This window comes from Myotis daubentonii, chromosome 5 (assembly GCF_963259705.1).
Source record: "Myotis daubentonii chromosome 5, mMyoDau2.1, whole genome shotgun sequence".
NCBI classification, from domain to species: Eukaryota; Metazoa; Chordata; class Mammalia; order Chiroptera; family Vespertilionidae; genus Myotis; species Myotis daubentonii.
Window position 1 is genome coordinate 34,013,067 of NC_081844.1, and position 16,669 is coordinate 34,029,735.

The 16,669-nt window shown below is 56.0% G+C and overlaps 2 protein-coding genes across 3 annotated transcripts; one reads left to right on the forward strand and one right to left on the reverse strand.

Moving 5' to 3' along the window:
- Positions 1–1,539: 1,539 nt before the first annotated feature.
- On the forward strand, positions 1,540–7,499 carry PRSS57 (serine protease 57). Its single transcript, XM_059697440.1, has 5 exons — positions 1,540–1,618; positions 2,066–2,219; positions 4,320–4,464; positions 5,952–6,215; positions 7,193–7,499. Exons 1-5 carry the CDS (start codon positions 1,540–1,542, stop codon positions 7,403–7,405), a joined length of 855 nt encoding a protein of 284 aa, XP_059553423.1. The 3' UTR covers positions 7,406–7,499.
- A 429-nt stretch (positions 7,500–7,928) lies between these two features.
- Positions 7,929–13,926, reverse strand: FSTL3 (follistatin like 3). 2 transcript variants are annotated; one of them, XM_059697438.1, is made up of 4 exons: positions 13,718–13,924; positions 12,201–12,386; positions 9,985–10,200; positions 7,929–9,461 (listed from the first exon to the last, which is right to left on the reverse strand). In XM_059697438.1, the coding sequence occupies exons 1-4, from the start codon at positions 13,818–13,820 to the stop codon at positions 9,088–9,090; spliced, it is 879 nt and encodes a 292-aa protein (XP_059553421.1). In that variant the 5' UTR covers positions 13,821–13,924; the 3' UTR covers positions 7,929–9,087. The 2 variants fall into 2 exon arrangements, with proteins under 2 accessions (XP_059553421.1, XP_059553422.1); XM_059697439.1 differs by lacking the exon at positions 12,201–12,386 and having other exon boundaries at positions 13,718–13,926.
- Between the last annotated feature and the right edge of the window lie 2,743 nt (positions 13,927–16,669).

Genomic DNA, 16,669 nt, shown 5'->3' on the forward strand with positions numbered 1-16,669 from the left:
CTTCACAGGTAAGGGGAATGGGGACCTGATGGGGCTACCCAGCTCTGGCTGGTTCAGCATTGGTCCATCTACAGATCAGCAGAACCCAAACTCACTCCCCAGGAGGGCTTGTGTCCTCTGCACCTGGGAACTCTCAGAAAAGAAATTAATATGACCATGAGTCAATCTCCTCAACATATAAAGAGCTCTAACAAATTAATAATAAAAGTAGAGCCCTAGCTGGTTTGGCTCAGTGGATAGAGCATCGGCCTGCAGTCTGAAGGGCCCTGGGTTCATTCCGGTTAAGTGCACATGCCCAGGTTGCGGGCTGGATCCCCAGTAGGGGGCATGCAGGATGCGGCCCATCAATGATTCTCTCTCATCATTGATGTTTCTATCTCTCTCTCCCTCTTCTTTCCTCTCTGAAATCAATAAAAATATTTTTTTATTGGGGAGAGAGAGATAGAAACATCAATGATGAGAGAGAATCATTGATCGGCTGCCTCCTGCATGCCCCTTACTGGGGATCGAGCCCGCAGCCTAGGCATGTGCCCTTGGCTGGAATCGAACCTGGGACCCTTCAGTCTGCTGGCCAATGCTCTACCCATTGAGCCAAACCAGCTAGGGCAATAAAAATATTTTTTTATAAAAAAATAATAAAAGTAAGTGTTTGGTAAAGGGCGCCATTATTATCATTATTGTTATCATCATTGTCACTGCTGTTGTTGCGTCTGCTCTGACTGAGAAAGCCACCCAAGTCCTCCATGGGAAGAACAGTCAAGGACTATAGCCCAAGAGTTCTGGGCTCACGACCACCTTCCAGGCAGCCCCAAACAAACCAGACTCCCCTCTCTGCACCTCAGGTTGGAAAATGGAAATATCGACCCCCATCCAGCCCATTTTGCAGGGCTTCTGGGAACTTGGTTAGTGGGGACCATGAAGGACAGTTGTCTGTTTCACAACTGCTCATCAGATGGGAAGGAAATGGGCCTGGCTGTGGGTAGAACTGGCCCCTGGCAGGAGCAGTAGAAGCTGTCCTGAGGCTGCAACCCTGGCCTCTCACTCCCTCTCTGTGCCTCAGTTTCCCCATCTGTAACATGGGGATACAAACAATACCAACATTCTCAGGTCACTCCAGAACTAAATGAGGTTCCACACACCTGCAGCTTCAGTGATGCTTATGCCAACCCCCTCAAGGGTGTGTGGTTGGGGGAACTGACCAAGGTCTGGGGACAGATGCTGGATAAACTGAAGCACAGAGAGGGTAAGTGACCTCCAGGGCCCCAGGGACTGGTGGAGCCAGGGTATGCCTGGGCAGGCAGCCCCCTGCTCCCCCCACTGCTGTTTCCTCCTGTGCAATTATGATCAACAACCCCAAGGCCGTCAAATCATCGGTTTCCCACTATCACCAGCTCAGATCTGAGCGTTGCTGGTGGGGCCTGAAGGGGCCTCCAACCACAGACCACAGCTGAGTTCCCCCTTTCCAGGCCGTTGGGTGAGGGTAGGTGCCTTGGTCCTCAAAGCTCTCAGGGCGACTTCAGCCTTGAGAAGTCTGGGGCCATGGGGCCTGGGGCAGAGGGCTGGGACCAACTTTTGCTGACTATGGCCACTGCTCTGATGATGTCCATGAGGCTTCCAGGTAAGGACCCCCAGGAGTCCCCATATAGAGGCCCCATCAGGAACTCCCCAGGTACCCCAAGGGCCCCTCCCAGGCCCACCCCAGAAAATGCTGAGGTACCCCACACACGGGCCCTGACTTGGTTCAGCTACACAACCCCTCGCTGCTCTCCCTCTAGGGCCTCTCCAGGCAATGGGGTGGGAGGCCCAGCTGAGATCTTGCCCAGGTGCAGGTGCAGGCCCAAGCCCAAGTTTTCTGGGGTCCGGTCCTCCTCCTGGCACATTCAAGGGCCTTCTCTGGGCTCCTTGTCACACACTCTGTGTCCTTTTGCGTCTCTCTTTCTATCTCTGTCTCTCTCTATCTCTGACTCTTTCTCCCTCAACTTGACCCCCATTCTACTCAGTGCCTAAGCTGCCCCCACTAACCCATCTTCTGCCCCTCCCAACATACCCCTCCTCCCCTCTGCAGGCTCCTGGGGGGCTAGGATCATTGGGGGCAGAGAGGTGACCCCGCACTCCCGTCCCTACATGGCATCGGTGAGCTTTGAGGGCCAGCATCACTGCGGTGGCTTCCTGCTCCGTGCCCGCTGGGTGGTCTCAGCTGCCCACTGCCTCATCGACAGGTGAGCCCACCTGGGGGTCCCCCTCCTGCTTGCTGCCACTGGGGGCCCCAGAATGCTCTGGCTGTATTTTAGGGGTGGGAGTGGGGAGGGGTGTTCCTGGTGTGGGCATTGCTACATTCCAGATGGGGGGAAGGGTTGGGATGGCCAGACCCCACCCCCTTCCCTGGGGGTCTCTTGCAGGAGGAGGCATCTCTGGGGCCAGCTTTATGGGACAACAAAGGGGAAAAGTGGGACTACGCCCACCTTGTCAAGGATCCTCCATGATAATAAGTAGATGTTATCATCGCTGTGCTGGGTTTATAATCTATCTATATATATAAAAGCCTAAGTGACCAAACGACCTGTCGCCTGGTCGCTATGACATGCACTGACCACCAGGGGGCAGATGCTCAATGCAGGAGCTGCCCCCTAGTGGTCAATGTGCTCCCACAATGGGAGCACCACTCAGCTGACCCATGGGTGCCAGAAGCAGGGCTCACGGATGGGGACTGACTGGGCTTGAGCCGGTGGCAGGCACGGGGGGCCAGGATGAGTGGGAGTGGGCAGGCAGGAGCGGCAGATGGCGTTGGACTGCCAGTTTTGGCACAATCCCCACAGCCTACAGCGAGGACCCCACCAATGCACGAATCCGTGCACCGGACCCCTAGTAATTAATCACATTAAAATTGAAATTATTGAATAAAGAAAATTTCCTCCACCTTTTTAGGTTCTTCCAGATGGCCTGATAATTAAATCTACATGAGACAGTTTAACAAAGGAAAATAACCAAATTTAATGCATACATACATGTGGATGACCCACTTACATGAGGAAGTCAGAGACCCCCACATCCATGAGAGGTTCAGGAACAGAAAGGACAGATGAGGTATCTATGTCACCTGAGCTAGGGATGAGGCATCAGAGGGAAGAAGGGTCATCCTCAAGAGCTTCAGTAATTAGAAGCTTGCCCTGACCTCTAGATAGGTCATAAAACGTTATCTTTGGTGGTAACTCTCATTATGGGCCAGGCCCCCAATTTATTTATTTATTTATTTTTAATATATTTTATTGGTTTTTTACAGAGAGGAAGGGAGAGAGATAGAGAGTCAGAAACATCGATGAGAGAGAAACATCGATCAGCTGCCTCCCGCACATCTCCCACTGGGGATATGCCCACAACCCAGGCACATGCCCCCGACCGGAATCAAACCTGGGACCCTTCAGTCCGCAGGCTGACGCTCCATCCACTGAGCCAAACCGGTTTCGGCCAGGCCCCCAATTTAGACTCATGTAGGTGGTTAAGCAAGAGGTAGAAGTTTCTTGTGAGCCCAGAGGGTCTTGATGGCCTTCAGCTCAAAATAATCCACATGTCAGCCTGGCCAGTGTGGCTTAGTGGTCGAGCTTCGATCTATGAACCAGGAGGTCATGGTTGGATCCCCAGCCAGGCACATATCTGGGTTGCAGGCTCGATATCCAGTAGGGGGTGTGCAGGAGGCAGTCGATCAATGATTCTCTCTCATCGTTGATGTCTCTCTCTCTCCCTCTCCCTTCTTCTCTCTGAAATCAATTAAAAAAAAAAAAAATCCCGCCCTGACTGGTTTGGCTCAGTGGATAGAGCGTCGGCCTGCGGGCTCAAGGGTTCCAGGTTCGATTCCGGTCAAGGGCATGTAGCTTGGTTGCGGGCACATCCCCAGTAGGAGGTGTGCAGGAGGCAGCTGGTCGATGTTTCTCTCTCATCGATGTTTCTAACTCTCTATCCTTCTCCCTTCCTCTCTAAAAAAATCAATAAAATATATTTAAAAAAATCCCAATGCTAAAGGGGCACATCTTGGGGAGGCATGTCCTGAACCTCCTCAGAGATAATGTTATAATTGAGGTGGGAATTATAATAAATATAAAAATATTCAATTCGTCCTAAATATAGCTTAGTTATTATAATTAGTATTGCAATATTAGCATTAATACTGTAATTGAGGTGGGAATGAAACAAACATAATTATTATCACAGGGTTGACATCAAGGTTAAGTGGGTTGCTGTGCACCCGTTTTGCCAATGGGGCTACCAAAGCCTGTGCTAGGCAGCCTTACCCCAGTCTCCCTCACTACCCCTCCCCACTGCAGAGACCCACGAACAGTCCGGGTGGTGCTGGGGGCTCACAACATTCGCACCTCGGAGCCCACCCAGCAGGTGTTCAGCGTCTCAGCTGTCGTCAGGCACCCTGACTACCAGCCCACAACCCACGCCAATGACATCTGCCTGCTGCAGGTGAGCTTCGGGGGGAGGAACACTGGATGTAAGTCTGACCTGTCCCCGCTACTCCCATGATGACTGAACCTGTTTTAAAATAGCTGAAGGATCCTGAAACACCTGAGTCAGGTGAAGTCTTTGCTCAAATGTCCCCTTCTCGGGAGACCTTCTTTGATGACCCCCTCATCCTGCAACCTGCCCCTGCCCTGCTGTCCTTTCTCCCGTTCCACCTTTCTTATGTCCAGCACGACTGTCACCTGCCAGCAGCACCTGCACATTTGCTACTTCACCATTGTTCACTGCCTCCTCTGGACCTGAGGGCAGGGATTTTTGCCTCGTTTATGATCGTTTATGGCTCACAGCAGGTGCTCAATGTTCAGGCTGGCAGGGGGAACAAACGGGGACTAGGGCCACGAAAGACCTCAAGTCCCTGCTACTTGGGCCCTTCCTGGGGCTTTCTGGCCAGGAAGTGGCTTCACCCATAAATGTGAATTTCCCTCTGCTTCCCCATGGGGTGTGTCCTTTACAACTACCCCCCTGCAGTTCCCACCCAGGTACCCCAAATTCAACTCCAGGAACCCCCAGGGCCTCTGTTTCAAAGGGAGAATGCCCCAAACTTGCCCTCCAAATGTGTTGAAAAGTTAAAAGGGGGAGATACTCAATATGACTGGATGGGTCCCTGGGAACAGGAAGGTCAGGAGTATGGGGTTCTCTTGGCAAATAAAAGGGGGGCAGTGGATGTCAGCAGCCAACGCCTGGATTTTACTCACCTGTGGAACCCCAAAGCTCGGAACCCACTGCTCTGAGTCACCCATCCCATTGTGCAGATGGGGAAACTGAGGTTGGGGTGGTCAGCGATGTGCCCAAGGTCAGGGGGTGTGTACCAAAATTAGGGGCCCACGTCATTCATTCCAAAACTGTTGATTGAGTGCCAGCTGTGTGCCCGTCAGCAGGGACACAGCCAGGAACAAGCCATGGGGCTGACCCCCTTAAAGCCTTCAGTCTAACCGGGTGGCAGCTGGGTATCTGGCCATGACAGGGGCACATGGCTGCCCAGAGGAGGCACCGGGCCTAGCCTGGGAGTCTTGGAGAGCTTCCTGGAGAAGGTGGTGTCTAAGCTGAGACCTGAAAGCTGGATAGGAAAGGTGCTCCAGGTGGGGGATACAGTATGAGCAAAGGTGTGGGGGTGGGCCCAGGACATGGCAGTAAATTTATTCTGGCTAGAGGGGGGAATTAATGGGGGGGCAAGCATTTTATTCCAAGGGCAATAAAGGAGCAATGGGAGGGCTTAGAGCAGGGAAGGAGATGCTGTTTAGAAAGACCATTTGGGTTGAGTGGGTAAGGGCTGATGGACAGGGGGCATGTGGTGGCAAAAGCAGTGGGCCTTCTGACAGCCATTGCTTTCTCTCCATAAGGCCAAGAGATCAGGTGTCACAGGTGGGTAAACTGAGGCAGGAACAGTGGTGATGGTTTGGGTGGTCCAAAACTCAGTGTTCTCCCCGTAGCTGAACAGCTCTGCCATCCTGGGTCCTGCAGTGGGGCTGCTGAGGCTGCCCCAAAGGGGCACCAGGCCACCCAGGGCCGGGACGAGGTGCCATGTGGCCGGCTGGGGCTCTGTGTCCAACTTTGAAGACTTGCCACCTGGGCTGATGGAGGCCGAGGTCCGCGTGCTGGACCTGGACGTCTGCAATAGCTCCTGGAAGGGCCAGCTCAGCCCTGCCATGGTCTGCACCCAGAGTGGGGACCGACGGCGGCGAGGCTTCTGCTCGGTAAGATATTCATTGTCCGTCCCTCCCACTTACCACATGGGGGGACCAAGGCTCACAGAGAAGGGTCGGAGCAGGGCAGAGCCTTGGGAACCAAGTCCAGCTTACCCTAGACCAGACCATGTATGGCTGTGCCGTGCACAAACATTTGTGTATTTATAAACAGGATCCAGTACAGGCGGTGACAGATCTCCAGGAAGGAGCTCCTGCTCCAAATACCCTGGCTCTGGTGCAGAGGAAGAAACTCAGCCTGGAGGGTCTTTTGTTTTAGGCAAGAGAGTCCAATGGTTCAGAACACAGGTTCTGGAGCCCAACTGCCTGGGCCCAAGTCCAAACTGTGCCACTTTCCAGGCCTTGGAAAAGTCGCTTCACTTCTCTGGACCTCACTCCATCTTCTCTATCTATATAGAACTGCCACTCAGAGGAGCAGAGCTAATTCCAGATGACAATTAGGGTGCTAGGACCAGGAGGGGAGGGGAGGGGAGGAAGCAGGAGTTTTAGGGTGACTATTCAGAAGGCTTCTCTGAGGAGAGCATCTTTGAGCTGAGACTTGAAGGAGCCTTAAGATCTGAGGGAAGGCATGACAGGCAGAGAGACAGTCACAGGGCTGCCATGCACAGCTGTTCAGGTCTGCACTGCACAAACAGCTGCAGAATTCTATGTTTATACAAGCAGTGTCCAGTAGGGGACAGTAGCAGGTCTCAAAGACACGCGGAAGCTTAGCGGCTGATGAAGCTTGGCTTGCTCTAGGAAGAGCCAGGAAGGCTGGTGTGGCTGGAGCCAGATGAGTGAGGGAGAGAGATGTGGGCAGGACCCTAAGGGTCTTGAAGGCTGAGGTGAGGGTTTAAGAGCACTCGGGGGTCGTGGAAGGATTTTGAGGGGAGGAAAGGGTCCTGGTGGGCATTACATGTAGAAGCCCCTTCAGGCAAAGTGAGGCTGAGAGAAGAACCCCTGAGCTCACCTTTCCCTTCATCCCCCAGGCGGACTCCGGGGGGCCCCTGGTGTGCAGGAACCTGGCCCATGGCCTCGTTTCTTTCTCTGGCCTCTGGTGTGGCGACCCCAAGACCCCAGATGTATACACACAGGTGTCTGCTTTCGTGACCTGGATCTGGGGTGTGGTTCGGCAGCGACCCCACAGCCCCCAACTCAGCTCCTCACCCAGGACCACTGGGGCCCCCACAGGAGCTTCCTGAACCACAGCAGCACGGTGTACCCAAATGAGATGACAACCGATGCAAACAGTTCTGGCCTGGAAGATTCTGTGGCTGGGGCAGGGGGTCCACAGAACCTTCCAGGGAGCTTGGAGGGTGGGTGGGCATAAATTCCAAACAAAAAGGGCCAGAATATCTGAATAAAATGTTAACTGACAACCAGACATGATGGTCTACCCACATCCCTTGAGTTTCTTCTTGGCCTCAAGGTGGCTGAGGGTCCAGATGAGCCACTTCCTCCTTTGGTCGCCTTTCTCTTCCACCCACTCCCACCACCACTCTACCTGTCTCAGCCCTCTCCCTGGGTGCTGCCCACTGCCCAGAGCTAGACACTGAGGCCAAGATGGACAGTGGCTGCCCCAAGGACATATGCTCATGCTCTTCCAGATGCGTCTAGAGCCCCCACTTACTACCCTAATAGTAACCCAGGCTCCAGACTAGTAACCCTCTACCAAAGCGGGCAGCACAGAGGCTCAGAGAGAGTAGACCAGGAATTGACCCCAAGTGGCTTTTTACAATCTTTATTTCTTTGGTGAGGCAGGACCCCAGGGCGGGGGAAATTGCCTTATTGGGTGGCTTGGGCAAACTCACCTACTCAAGGACACTTTTCTGGGTGACATAGGTAAGGCACTTCCTGGGGGCTGGGAGAGGGTGGGCACACTGCCCCCTGAGCTCCTTGCCCCAAACTTGAGGAGCTGAATTCCCATATCGGGTCTGATCCTCTGGTCTACACAAAGGCACAAGGAGGTGGCATTGAGTGACAGCCCAGGAATGCAGGGAATTGGCCCTAGGCTAGCATTGGCTGGGGTTGAGACCCCTGAGCCGAGCTGGTGGGCAAAGAGGGTTCACTTAGGAACTGGGCCTAGAGACCCAAGAGTGGGCCTCATGATACCAAGGGGGTCCTGTGTCTGGTCCTCACCTGTGGATGGGTCAGCAGGCACTAGGGGTGCTGTTCAGACACGTAGCTCCAGGAGGCCAGGTGTGCAGTGGGCCTTGGTGTCTATATCCCACCAGATGCGTAGGGGCTCCTGGGACCCAGGAGATCTCACCCGAAGTGGATTGGGCCCTGTTCTGAGCTAATGCTGAGCTGAGGCCTATGTCAGGAGGCACAGACAGTGCCTCCCTGACCAGGGGATAAGCTGGGCTTTTCTCAGGGGCCTTTACAGGACCTACTGGGTACGTGGAGGCAGTGGGGAAGGAAAGCCCTGAATACTTGGGTTGATAGGGGACAGACTGCTTCCTTGACCTGTCTGGGGTTCTGAGCATGTTCTGAGGTCCATGTATATGCACCCAGGTTGTGGACCCCTCCCCATCCCTTGGTTTCTGTTCTAGAAGGCTAGGGTGCCTTTTCATTAATTGCTGGCAGAGAACTCTCAGTCCTCTCAGTGGCAGTGATAATTAATAGTTATTCCCGAGGGAACAGAAGCAGGGTCCTCTTGAACAGTAGTAGGGTATTTGAGGTGGAGGGTTCCCCTACCAGCTCTGCTCCCAGGCCTCCTCCCACCAATTCTTCCAAGATATGGTTGGGGGGAAGGGTCCAGGGCTCCCGCAAGTGGTCGGGTCCTGGCTCTGGGGAGTGTCCATGGGACATAAATTAGGCTTTGCTCTGGCAATAAATAAAATGGGGGAGGCCTTGAACGCCAGGCCCAGGCCACCTTGTTAAGTCACACAAAGTTCTCCTCTTCTTCCTCCGACTCAACATCTGCTGGCTCAGGGGTGCCTGCTGAGTAGGAGGGACGAACAGAGAAATGGGGGTACGGAGAGGGGCTGGGGCCTACAGCCCACCACTGCTCCCCGCTCCGCCCCGCACCTGCGCAGCTGCCCGGGTGTCGCACGCCAATGGAACGGCCCAGGAAGCAGGTGGCCTGGCGGAGGTGGCACGAAGACATGTAGGTGACGTTGTTGTTGCCGCAGAGTTCCTGGCCAGGGCTGGAGGGCGCGGGGCAGGGCGCAGCGCGACACATCACGCAGTGGGCACTGCCTGTCTGGTCCACCACGCACGACTGTGGCCGCTGGCACACCACGTGAGCGCAGGACTCTGTGGATAGGACGCCAGGGCGGGTCAGGGGCGCCACCTGGAGGACGAACCCCGCCCACAACACTGAGGGCACCCTCAGGCCCGCCTCCTCGGTTGTAGCAGAAGCCACACCCCTTCAACGAGACCTCGCCCACAGCCCAAGTCCACCCTCAAGCCCCGTCCCCTCTTATTGCACCCTCAAGCCCCTGAGTCACGCACCCATACTTCTCACCCACGTGAGCCCCAGAATCCCTTTCCAAACTTCCACCCTACTCTTCCTTATTCTCGATCCCACAAAGACCCAATCCACTGACGCTTTCCCAGCAACATAAAGACTCCCTTTATTAGACTCCGCCCACGACCTCGCCACCTAGGCCCCGCCCACCATAAGCCCGGCCCCACCCCTCAAGACCTCTACCTACACCGCTAGGCACGACGCACCGGAGGCCCCGCCCTCCAGCAGGCCCCGCCCCCCGCACTGCGGCCCGGGTACGGAGGCGCCCGCCCGGTGGCTCCACCCCCAGGAGGCCCCGCCCCAACGTACTGCGGCAGCGGCCCCTGTACATGACGCGCAGGTCTGGGTGGCCGCGGCAGCGCGCTGCGCGCAGCTCGCACTCGTCACGGTAGGTGGCGCCGTCGGAGCCGCAGACCTGTAGGCGCGCCGGGAGCTCCTCGCAGTCCGGGGTGCACTCGCAGCGCGGGCGGCCCCCCAGCATGCGGCACGCCTTGCCGGGGCCGCACTCCACGCCCTCGCACGAATCTGCGGACACAGGACGTGCGCCCGTGGGCTGGGGCTCGTGGCCGTGGCCAGAGGTCTTCTGAGTCCACGGCGCCTCGCCCCCTTTTCTGAGGGCTAGCGGCCGGGCCGGAGTGGGGGGCTGTCCGAAGTCGGGGCGCACGGCGAGGATACTGAGTCGGGGTCGGGGTGCGGGTCGGTTGTGGGAGAGATTCAGCCACTGTCCTGGTGGGCGCCTGGGGCTGGGGGCTGTGTCTGGAGGCGGGGCTCAGTGTGGGCGGGAAGGGCGTCTCTGCCCCAATCTTGGGGTCCAGCCCGCGCTATTGACGTCTGTTCCCTGACTCGACTCGCGTTTCTGGGCAGGCCGGCGGGAGGCCCTGCTGCGTCAGCCCGGGGGTAGGGTGGGGGGCTCCACCCCATCCAGGCAGTGTCCTTGCCCCATGCCTGCCAGAACCTCCCCAGAGGAGGGGACAGGGAGGGCGGGGCGTTGGCGCCTGGCATGAGGCTCACTTCCTGGGGAGCGGGCCTCTGAACTGGGAGTTACCCACCCCTCGCAGCCCCATTTCTCAGGTAGGGAAACAGGTCTGACCAGGGGAAGTCTGCCTCTTGGGTCCCTGCCCCTATTCAGGCCCCGTCCTTTGGAAATGCAAATCAGACCCCACTAATGGCTGCTCCTGTCTCTCAGGCTCTCCCAGGCTCATTGCAGCCTCCCAACCACTGTACGAGGTCATGCTGCTTGGAAAATTGAAGCCCCTCACTGCTGTGAGTGGAGAAGAGCCAGGAGCACCTCAGCATAGCTCCAGGCCAGATCCTGGATGGACACTCCACCCCCCCCCCAACCCCAACAACTCAGTTCTGTTGCTGGTGGGTCTGGAGGGCAGACTCCGAGCCAAGTTTACACTCTAGCCTCAGTTTCCCTGTGTACAGAGTGGGGCTGATGGGGGAACCCACCTTACAGGATAAAATAAGTGGATGCTACTACTAAGAGAATGCACTGCGCCCCCACATTGGTTACCCATGCCAGGGCATGTGGGCTGCACCTGGGTGCCGACCGCCCACATACACATCTGGAAATGTTCTGCCTGTGTGGCTTCATACAAGAGGGAGAAGTGGGGGCTGAGTTCCTGTCCCCAAGGCCAGAATGGGGGGTGGGGTCCTGGACCATCTCATGTCCAGGCCAGGCATTTTTTTGAAGTCTGTCCTCCTCCCAGAAGCCAAAGGGGGTTCTAGAGTGAGCCAGGGTACATGGTGTTGACTTTAGGACCACCCAGCCAGGCTGATCTGGGATTAATCACATCTCAGAGCTCAGCCAGGCTCCTCAGCTCCAGCCTCCTCCCTGCTCCCCTGCCCTGACCCCACCCACCAGGACTCCATCCCAGGCTATGGTCTCTGCTGATGCTCCCCCCACCCGCCCCCCTACTTTCTACAGCTGTAAACTCCTAATCATTCCCCAACACCCTGTCTCTAATGCCCACCTCCTTCAAGTCATGTCCCTTCTAGGTCCCTGCAGGTTCAGCCCTGACCACAGGGGTGTGGGAGAGCCCTTGAAGGATGGAGGAGGCAGCATTTCTCAGAACATGGTCCAGAAGGCCCATGATTACTAAACATGCAGCTGGGGTCACCACAGTTCCCTGGAATCTGTGGGGTTAAGGGCAGATAAGGATAGTTGGGACACTGAGTGTGGGGTCACAAACCAGAAGGGCCCATCAGGAAAATCTACTTTCCCAGGAGCTAGTTGTGAGTTGAGTATACCTCCACCAGGTGGGGTGCAGGTGGGAAAGGCCATCCTGGCAGAGGGCTTGGGATAAGTAAAGGTCCCGAGGATGGAAACCAAGCTGGGAAGTCCTCAGAGCTTCTTCCTGAATCCTCAACTGAGGGAAGCTGAGACCGGGATCCCCTCCACAACTGCGCCTCTCAGCAGCCTCAACTTCCTCCTTCATACCCCCGAGACGGGGAGCTCACTTCCAGCAGGTCCACCTTCGACTATAGTGACCTTGGATTGTGGCTGACGCCTGGGGTCTCACCTTTGCAGGGGAGGCAGTGGACAAGGCCCAAGAAGCCCAGGAGGCTGATCTTGTTCCCTGGGTGGGTGAAGTTGGACCAGGCAGTGTCAATGTTGCCAGAGGCACAACACTCAGCCTGGCTCACATCGGTCTTCAGCACCAAGCTGCAGGTGGCCTCTTTGCCCTGCTGGAGCCAGCAGACACCACCTGTGGACCAGGAGGGCAGTTCCTATGGGACCAGAGGTGCCCTCCTGTACCATTCCTGACACCCAAGCCTGGACCTTCCACCCAGCTCCCAGCCCTGGGGATGCATACAGTTGGCACTCAGTAATTCCTAAGAGGGTGATCTACTCCCAACCTGGGAAGGAGGAGCTCCAGGTCCTTTTGGGATCCTCCTCTCTGAGCCTCACCCTCCAACTACTCCACCAGGAACCCCTAGCCAACCCCCAACCGTCCTGGAAGCTCTCCTCTATCCACGCACCCCCTTCATCTCCCCCCCTACCCACCCAGGCCTGGCATCCTGCCCAATCAAACACCCAGAGCTGGATGTGTCAGGGTCAGCAGGCTCTGGAGCTGCCTCTACTGCCTCTGCCCTTTGTCTAAACAGCACCCGAGGGCATGCAGAACCCCCTTCTCCTTGCAGCACTGCACCCGCCCCCCCATCGCCTGGACTGCCTCTTACTCACTCCAAGTTGGGAACATTCCCTTTGCATGAGCTCACTGTCTCCCCGGGGACATGGCCTTCGGGGAGGGGGCTCCACTCTCCCTCCCTTCCCTCCATGCAGGGCTGGATGGAGCTGCTGGGTATGGGGGGGGGGGTGGATGGCCTCAGTTTCTTCACCCTTAAATGGGGGTAGGAATAGCCATGGCCCCCATCCCAGAGAGCTCACTGGTTCCCAGGTGCTGTACTGAGTGCCTCCCAGGGACCAACTCCGGGAAGTCAGCACCTGGTGCTCATAAAACGGGAAACAGACCAAGAGTGGGCTCCCAGTGAGTGGCAGGTAGGATGTTCCAATGACCCCTCTGCCTAAGCCAGACGCAGGGAAAATCTGAAGCCCCTGCTGGAGGTCCTGGGTCCGGCCACCTGGCCCTGCCTCTCTGAGGTGTCAGGACCCAGATAGTCCGGCTTCCAGTTCTGGCTCTGCCACTTACAAACTGTGTGATCCCATACCTCAGTTTCCCCCATCTGGAAAACAGTCATGATGAGTTCCCACACCATTGGACTGTTAGATGGATTCAGGGAGGTAAGAGGTAGACACGAAGCGCTCAATAAATATCAGTCCTTGTGACTACTATTAATCATCATTGTGAGAGTCACATCTGTTCTGACCTCCTGATTACCCTCTTTCAGGCCCTTTGGGGCTGGGGGAGGGGGAGCCCCAAGACCTCCCGGATTCAATCTGCAGCGGCCTCTGGTCATCGCCCTCCACCTCCCAGCTGCAGCCGCCGCTACGACCCCCAACATTCCCCCATCCGCATTCCGGGCAGGCCCACGTGGGTGGTCCACCCCACCCGCCTTTTCCGGCCACCCCACTCACCGGGCGAGGGGTCCCCCGAGCCTACGGAGCCCACGAAGCCCACGGCCCAAGCCAGGGCCCCCCAGGGCAGTGGCCACAGTGGCCCGGGCGCCCTGGGACGCATGGCGAACACAGAGACGGCAGCGGCGGCAGCGGCCCCCGCGTCGGACCGGGACGCGCAGGCGGGCAGCAGGGAGGGCGGCGGCACCGACTTCCCAGTGCTCCGGGCCGGCGCTCCCTATAAAGGTCCCGCAGGCGGGGCCGGGCCGGGGCGGGGCGCGTGAATGGCGGGGCACGAGGCAGAGTCGGTCGTGCGCGATGTGTGCAGGGGCTGGGCCTGGCCACCGGGGGTGGCGGCTAGTGGGTGGTGGCCCGACCTGGGAGCCTTCGTATGGCTGTAGCGAAGGCAAGGGGGCCAAATTGTGATCGTGGTGTGAGTTTGGGGTTCTTCAGCTGAAGGGTTGTGGCTGAGCTAACCGGTTACTCATGGGGAGTGTGTACCACCTCGTGGATTGCATGTGGTCACTTGCATGGCTCATATGAGATCCTCCCCTCTCTATTCGGCCCCATACCCACACTGGGGGACCTCAGCCCCAGACTGGCTGCTCACACCCCAGGCCCCCACCTAGCTCCTGGCTGCTCTAGCCAGTGGGCACAGCTGGGTGTGAGCAAGTGTTTTGGGGAGGGGAGGAGCTGGGGCTGCAGCGAGAGACCAGGGACACAAATGGTCCCAACATCACTGACTGCAGTAATCATAGCATCAGACTTCCAAAGTGCCTACCGTGTGCCTATTCTTTGCCCCTCACACCCTGGGAGACTGTGCAACCCCTCCCAGACCTCTGCAGAGGTGTGCCCGGGCCACACCCACAATAACTTACTGTCTTAGGGGAATTCCCTCCTCTCTGCTCAGGTTCTGGGCCTTGGAATCTTGGGTGTCCCTCAGTTTATGATGGGTGTCCATCCGTGTGGACCTGGGAAGTGAGTCCACAGGGGCCTTGGTGCAGCCAGATCCTCTTCCTGTTTTGGAACTGATCCCTTCTACCTTGGGGGCCTCCCAAATTGTTCAGGGCGCCCTCAAAGTGCTCATGGGTTCTGTGCAGCTCCTCTGTGTTGGTGCTTCTAAGAAATAATGAATGACCACCTCCTGGTGGCAGGGACTGTTGTAGGGTGCTGGGCTACCAGGGTGACCAAGGCAGGCCCAGTCTTGTCTTCACTGAGCTCATGGTTTGTAGGGGCCATAGCCAATAAAACACAAAGACAAATAAATTGATATATAACTTCAAAGAGTGGTAAATGCTTTCAGGAAAAATTTAAAAATGGAGAACGACTGGGTATCTCCCAGGGCCACACCTGCCTCATCACCCCCCATTCCTGCATCTGCCTCCTCTTCAGGTGTGGACATCGAGCGTCCCTGTGGCCACATAGCACAGCACCTGTCCTGCATGCTCAATACTTTCTGCCATCAGATGCCAAGTCCAGACCTCTTCCTCCACCTTAGCTGCCAGCCTGACCCATATCCTCTAGCCAGTGGCCAAGGGCTACGTTACTGCCCAGAGGCACTGAGGGAAGATGCCCATTTGTTTGGACTTGGCCTTGGCCTCTAACAGGCTGAGGAGATTCTCCCTTGGTTGGGGAATGGAGCAGGGATAAAACTCTGTGTTCTCACCAAGGATGTGTGGGGGCTGGACAGTGCGACCTTGGCCGAGACCTGATCTCAGACACCCTGGCCTGGGCTGTGCAAATCAAAAGGTCATTGTCAGCCCAGTGTGGATTCCAAACAGGCCAGCTGCCAGTGGCCTCTTGCTCCCTAGCCTGGTGTGTCTCCTCACCCCAGAGGCCATGTGCTGGGTGACCTCAAGCAAGTCACTGGTCCTCTCTGGGGAGCCTCTCCCTTCCCATTAAAGTCTTTTCCATTTGTACTTTCTTCTCTACCCTGACCCAGCCTCAGCCTTACCTGCTACTCCCAGCTCAAACACCCACCATGACTCCCCATGGCCCATGCTTACCATTCCAGGCTTCTCTCTCCCCCGACCCCACAGGAAAATTGGCGTAACAATTGATTGTGATCAGAGCTGTGATGAACACCCCAAGGCCATACCTGTCCCAGCCTGGGAGAGACCAAGAAAGACTTTTCAGAGGAACAGGACATTTAAATTGAGACTTGGGAGTTGGACTGAACCATGGGGAAGAGGGGGGTGGGAACAAATTCACAGTAATGGGATGTTTATGCTCTAAGTAAGAGAAAGCCCAACTCAACCAGAGACATCTGATCCTAATCCCTGGACCCTGTAACTATGTCACCTTCGATGGCAGAGACACTGCATTTTAAGGACCTTCGGATGGGGAGACAATCCTGGATTCCCTGGTGAGCCCAGTGTCATCACAGGATCGGTTTGGCTTAGTGGATAGAGCATTGGCCTGCGGACTGAAGGGTCTCAGGTTCGATTCTGGTCAAGGGCATGTACCTTGGTTGTGGGCACATCCCCAGTGGGAGATGTGCAGGAGGCAGCTGATGGATGTTTCTCTCTCATTGATGTTTCTAACTTTCTATCCCTCTCCCTTTCTCTCTGTAAAAAAATCAATAAAAATATATTTTTTAAAAAAAGTTGAGACAAAAAAAAGTGAATACCTTTCCCTCTGTATTCAGAGAGATGCTACATAAGAAGGACATGACCTGCCCTAGCCTGTTTGGCTCAGTGGATAGAGCGTCAGCCTGTGGACTGAATGGTCCCAGGTTCGATTCTGGCCAAGGGCACATACCTGGGTTGTGGGCTCAATCCCCAGTAGGGGGCATGCAGGAGGCAGCCGATCAATGATTCTCTCTCATCATTAATGTTTCTATCTCTCTCTCCCTCTTCCTTCCTCTCTGAAATCAATAAAGAAATATATATATATATATATATATATATATATATATATATATATATATATTTTAAATATATATATTTTTATTGATTTTTTTACAGAGAGGAA

What these genes read in the sequence shown, in the direction of transcription:
- FSTL3 (XM_059697438.1), bottom strand. Translation starts at nt 13,820, where the DNA reads ATGCGTCCCAGGGCGCCCGGGCCACTGTGGCCACTGCCCTGGGGGGCC. An exon ending in CCACTGCCTCCCCTGCAAAG is followed by an intron (nt 10,201 to 12,200) that starts GTGAGACCCCAG and finishes CTGTGTCCGCAG; the next exon opens with ATTCGTGCGAGGGCGTGGAG. An exon ending in GTACAGGGGCCGCTGCCGCA is followed by an intron (nt 9,462 to 9,984) that starts GTACGTTGGGGC and finishes TCCTATCCACAG; the next exon opens with AGTCCTGCGCTCACGTGGTG.
- PRSS57 (XM_059697440.1), top strand. Translation starts at nt 1,540, where the DNA reads ATGGGGCCTGGGGCAGAGGGCTGGGACCAACTTTTGCTGACTATGGCC. An exon ending in GCCCACTGCCTCATCGACAG is followed by an intron (nt 2,220 to 4,319) that starts GTGAGCCCACCT and finishes TCCCCACTGCAG; the next exon opens with AGACCCACGAACAGTCCGGG. An exon ending in ATGACATCTGCCTGCTGCAG is followed by an intron (nt 4,465 to 5,951) that starts GTGAGCTTCGGG and finishes TTCTCCCCGTAG; the next exon opens with CTGAACAGCTCTGCCATCCT.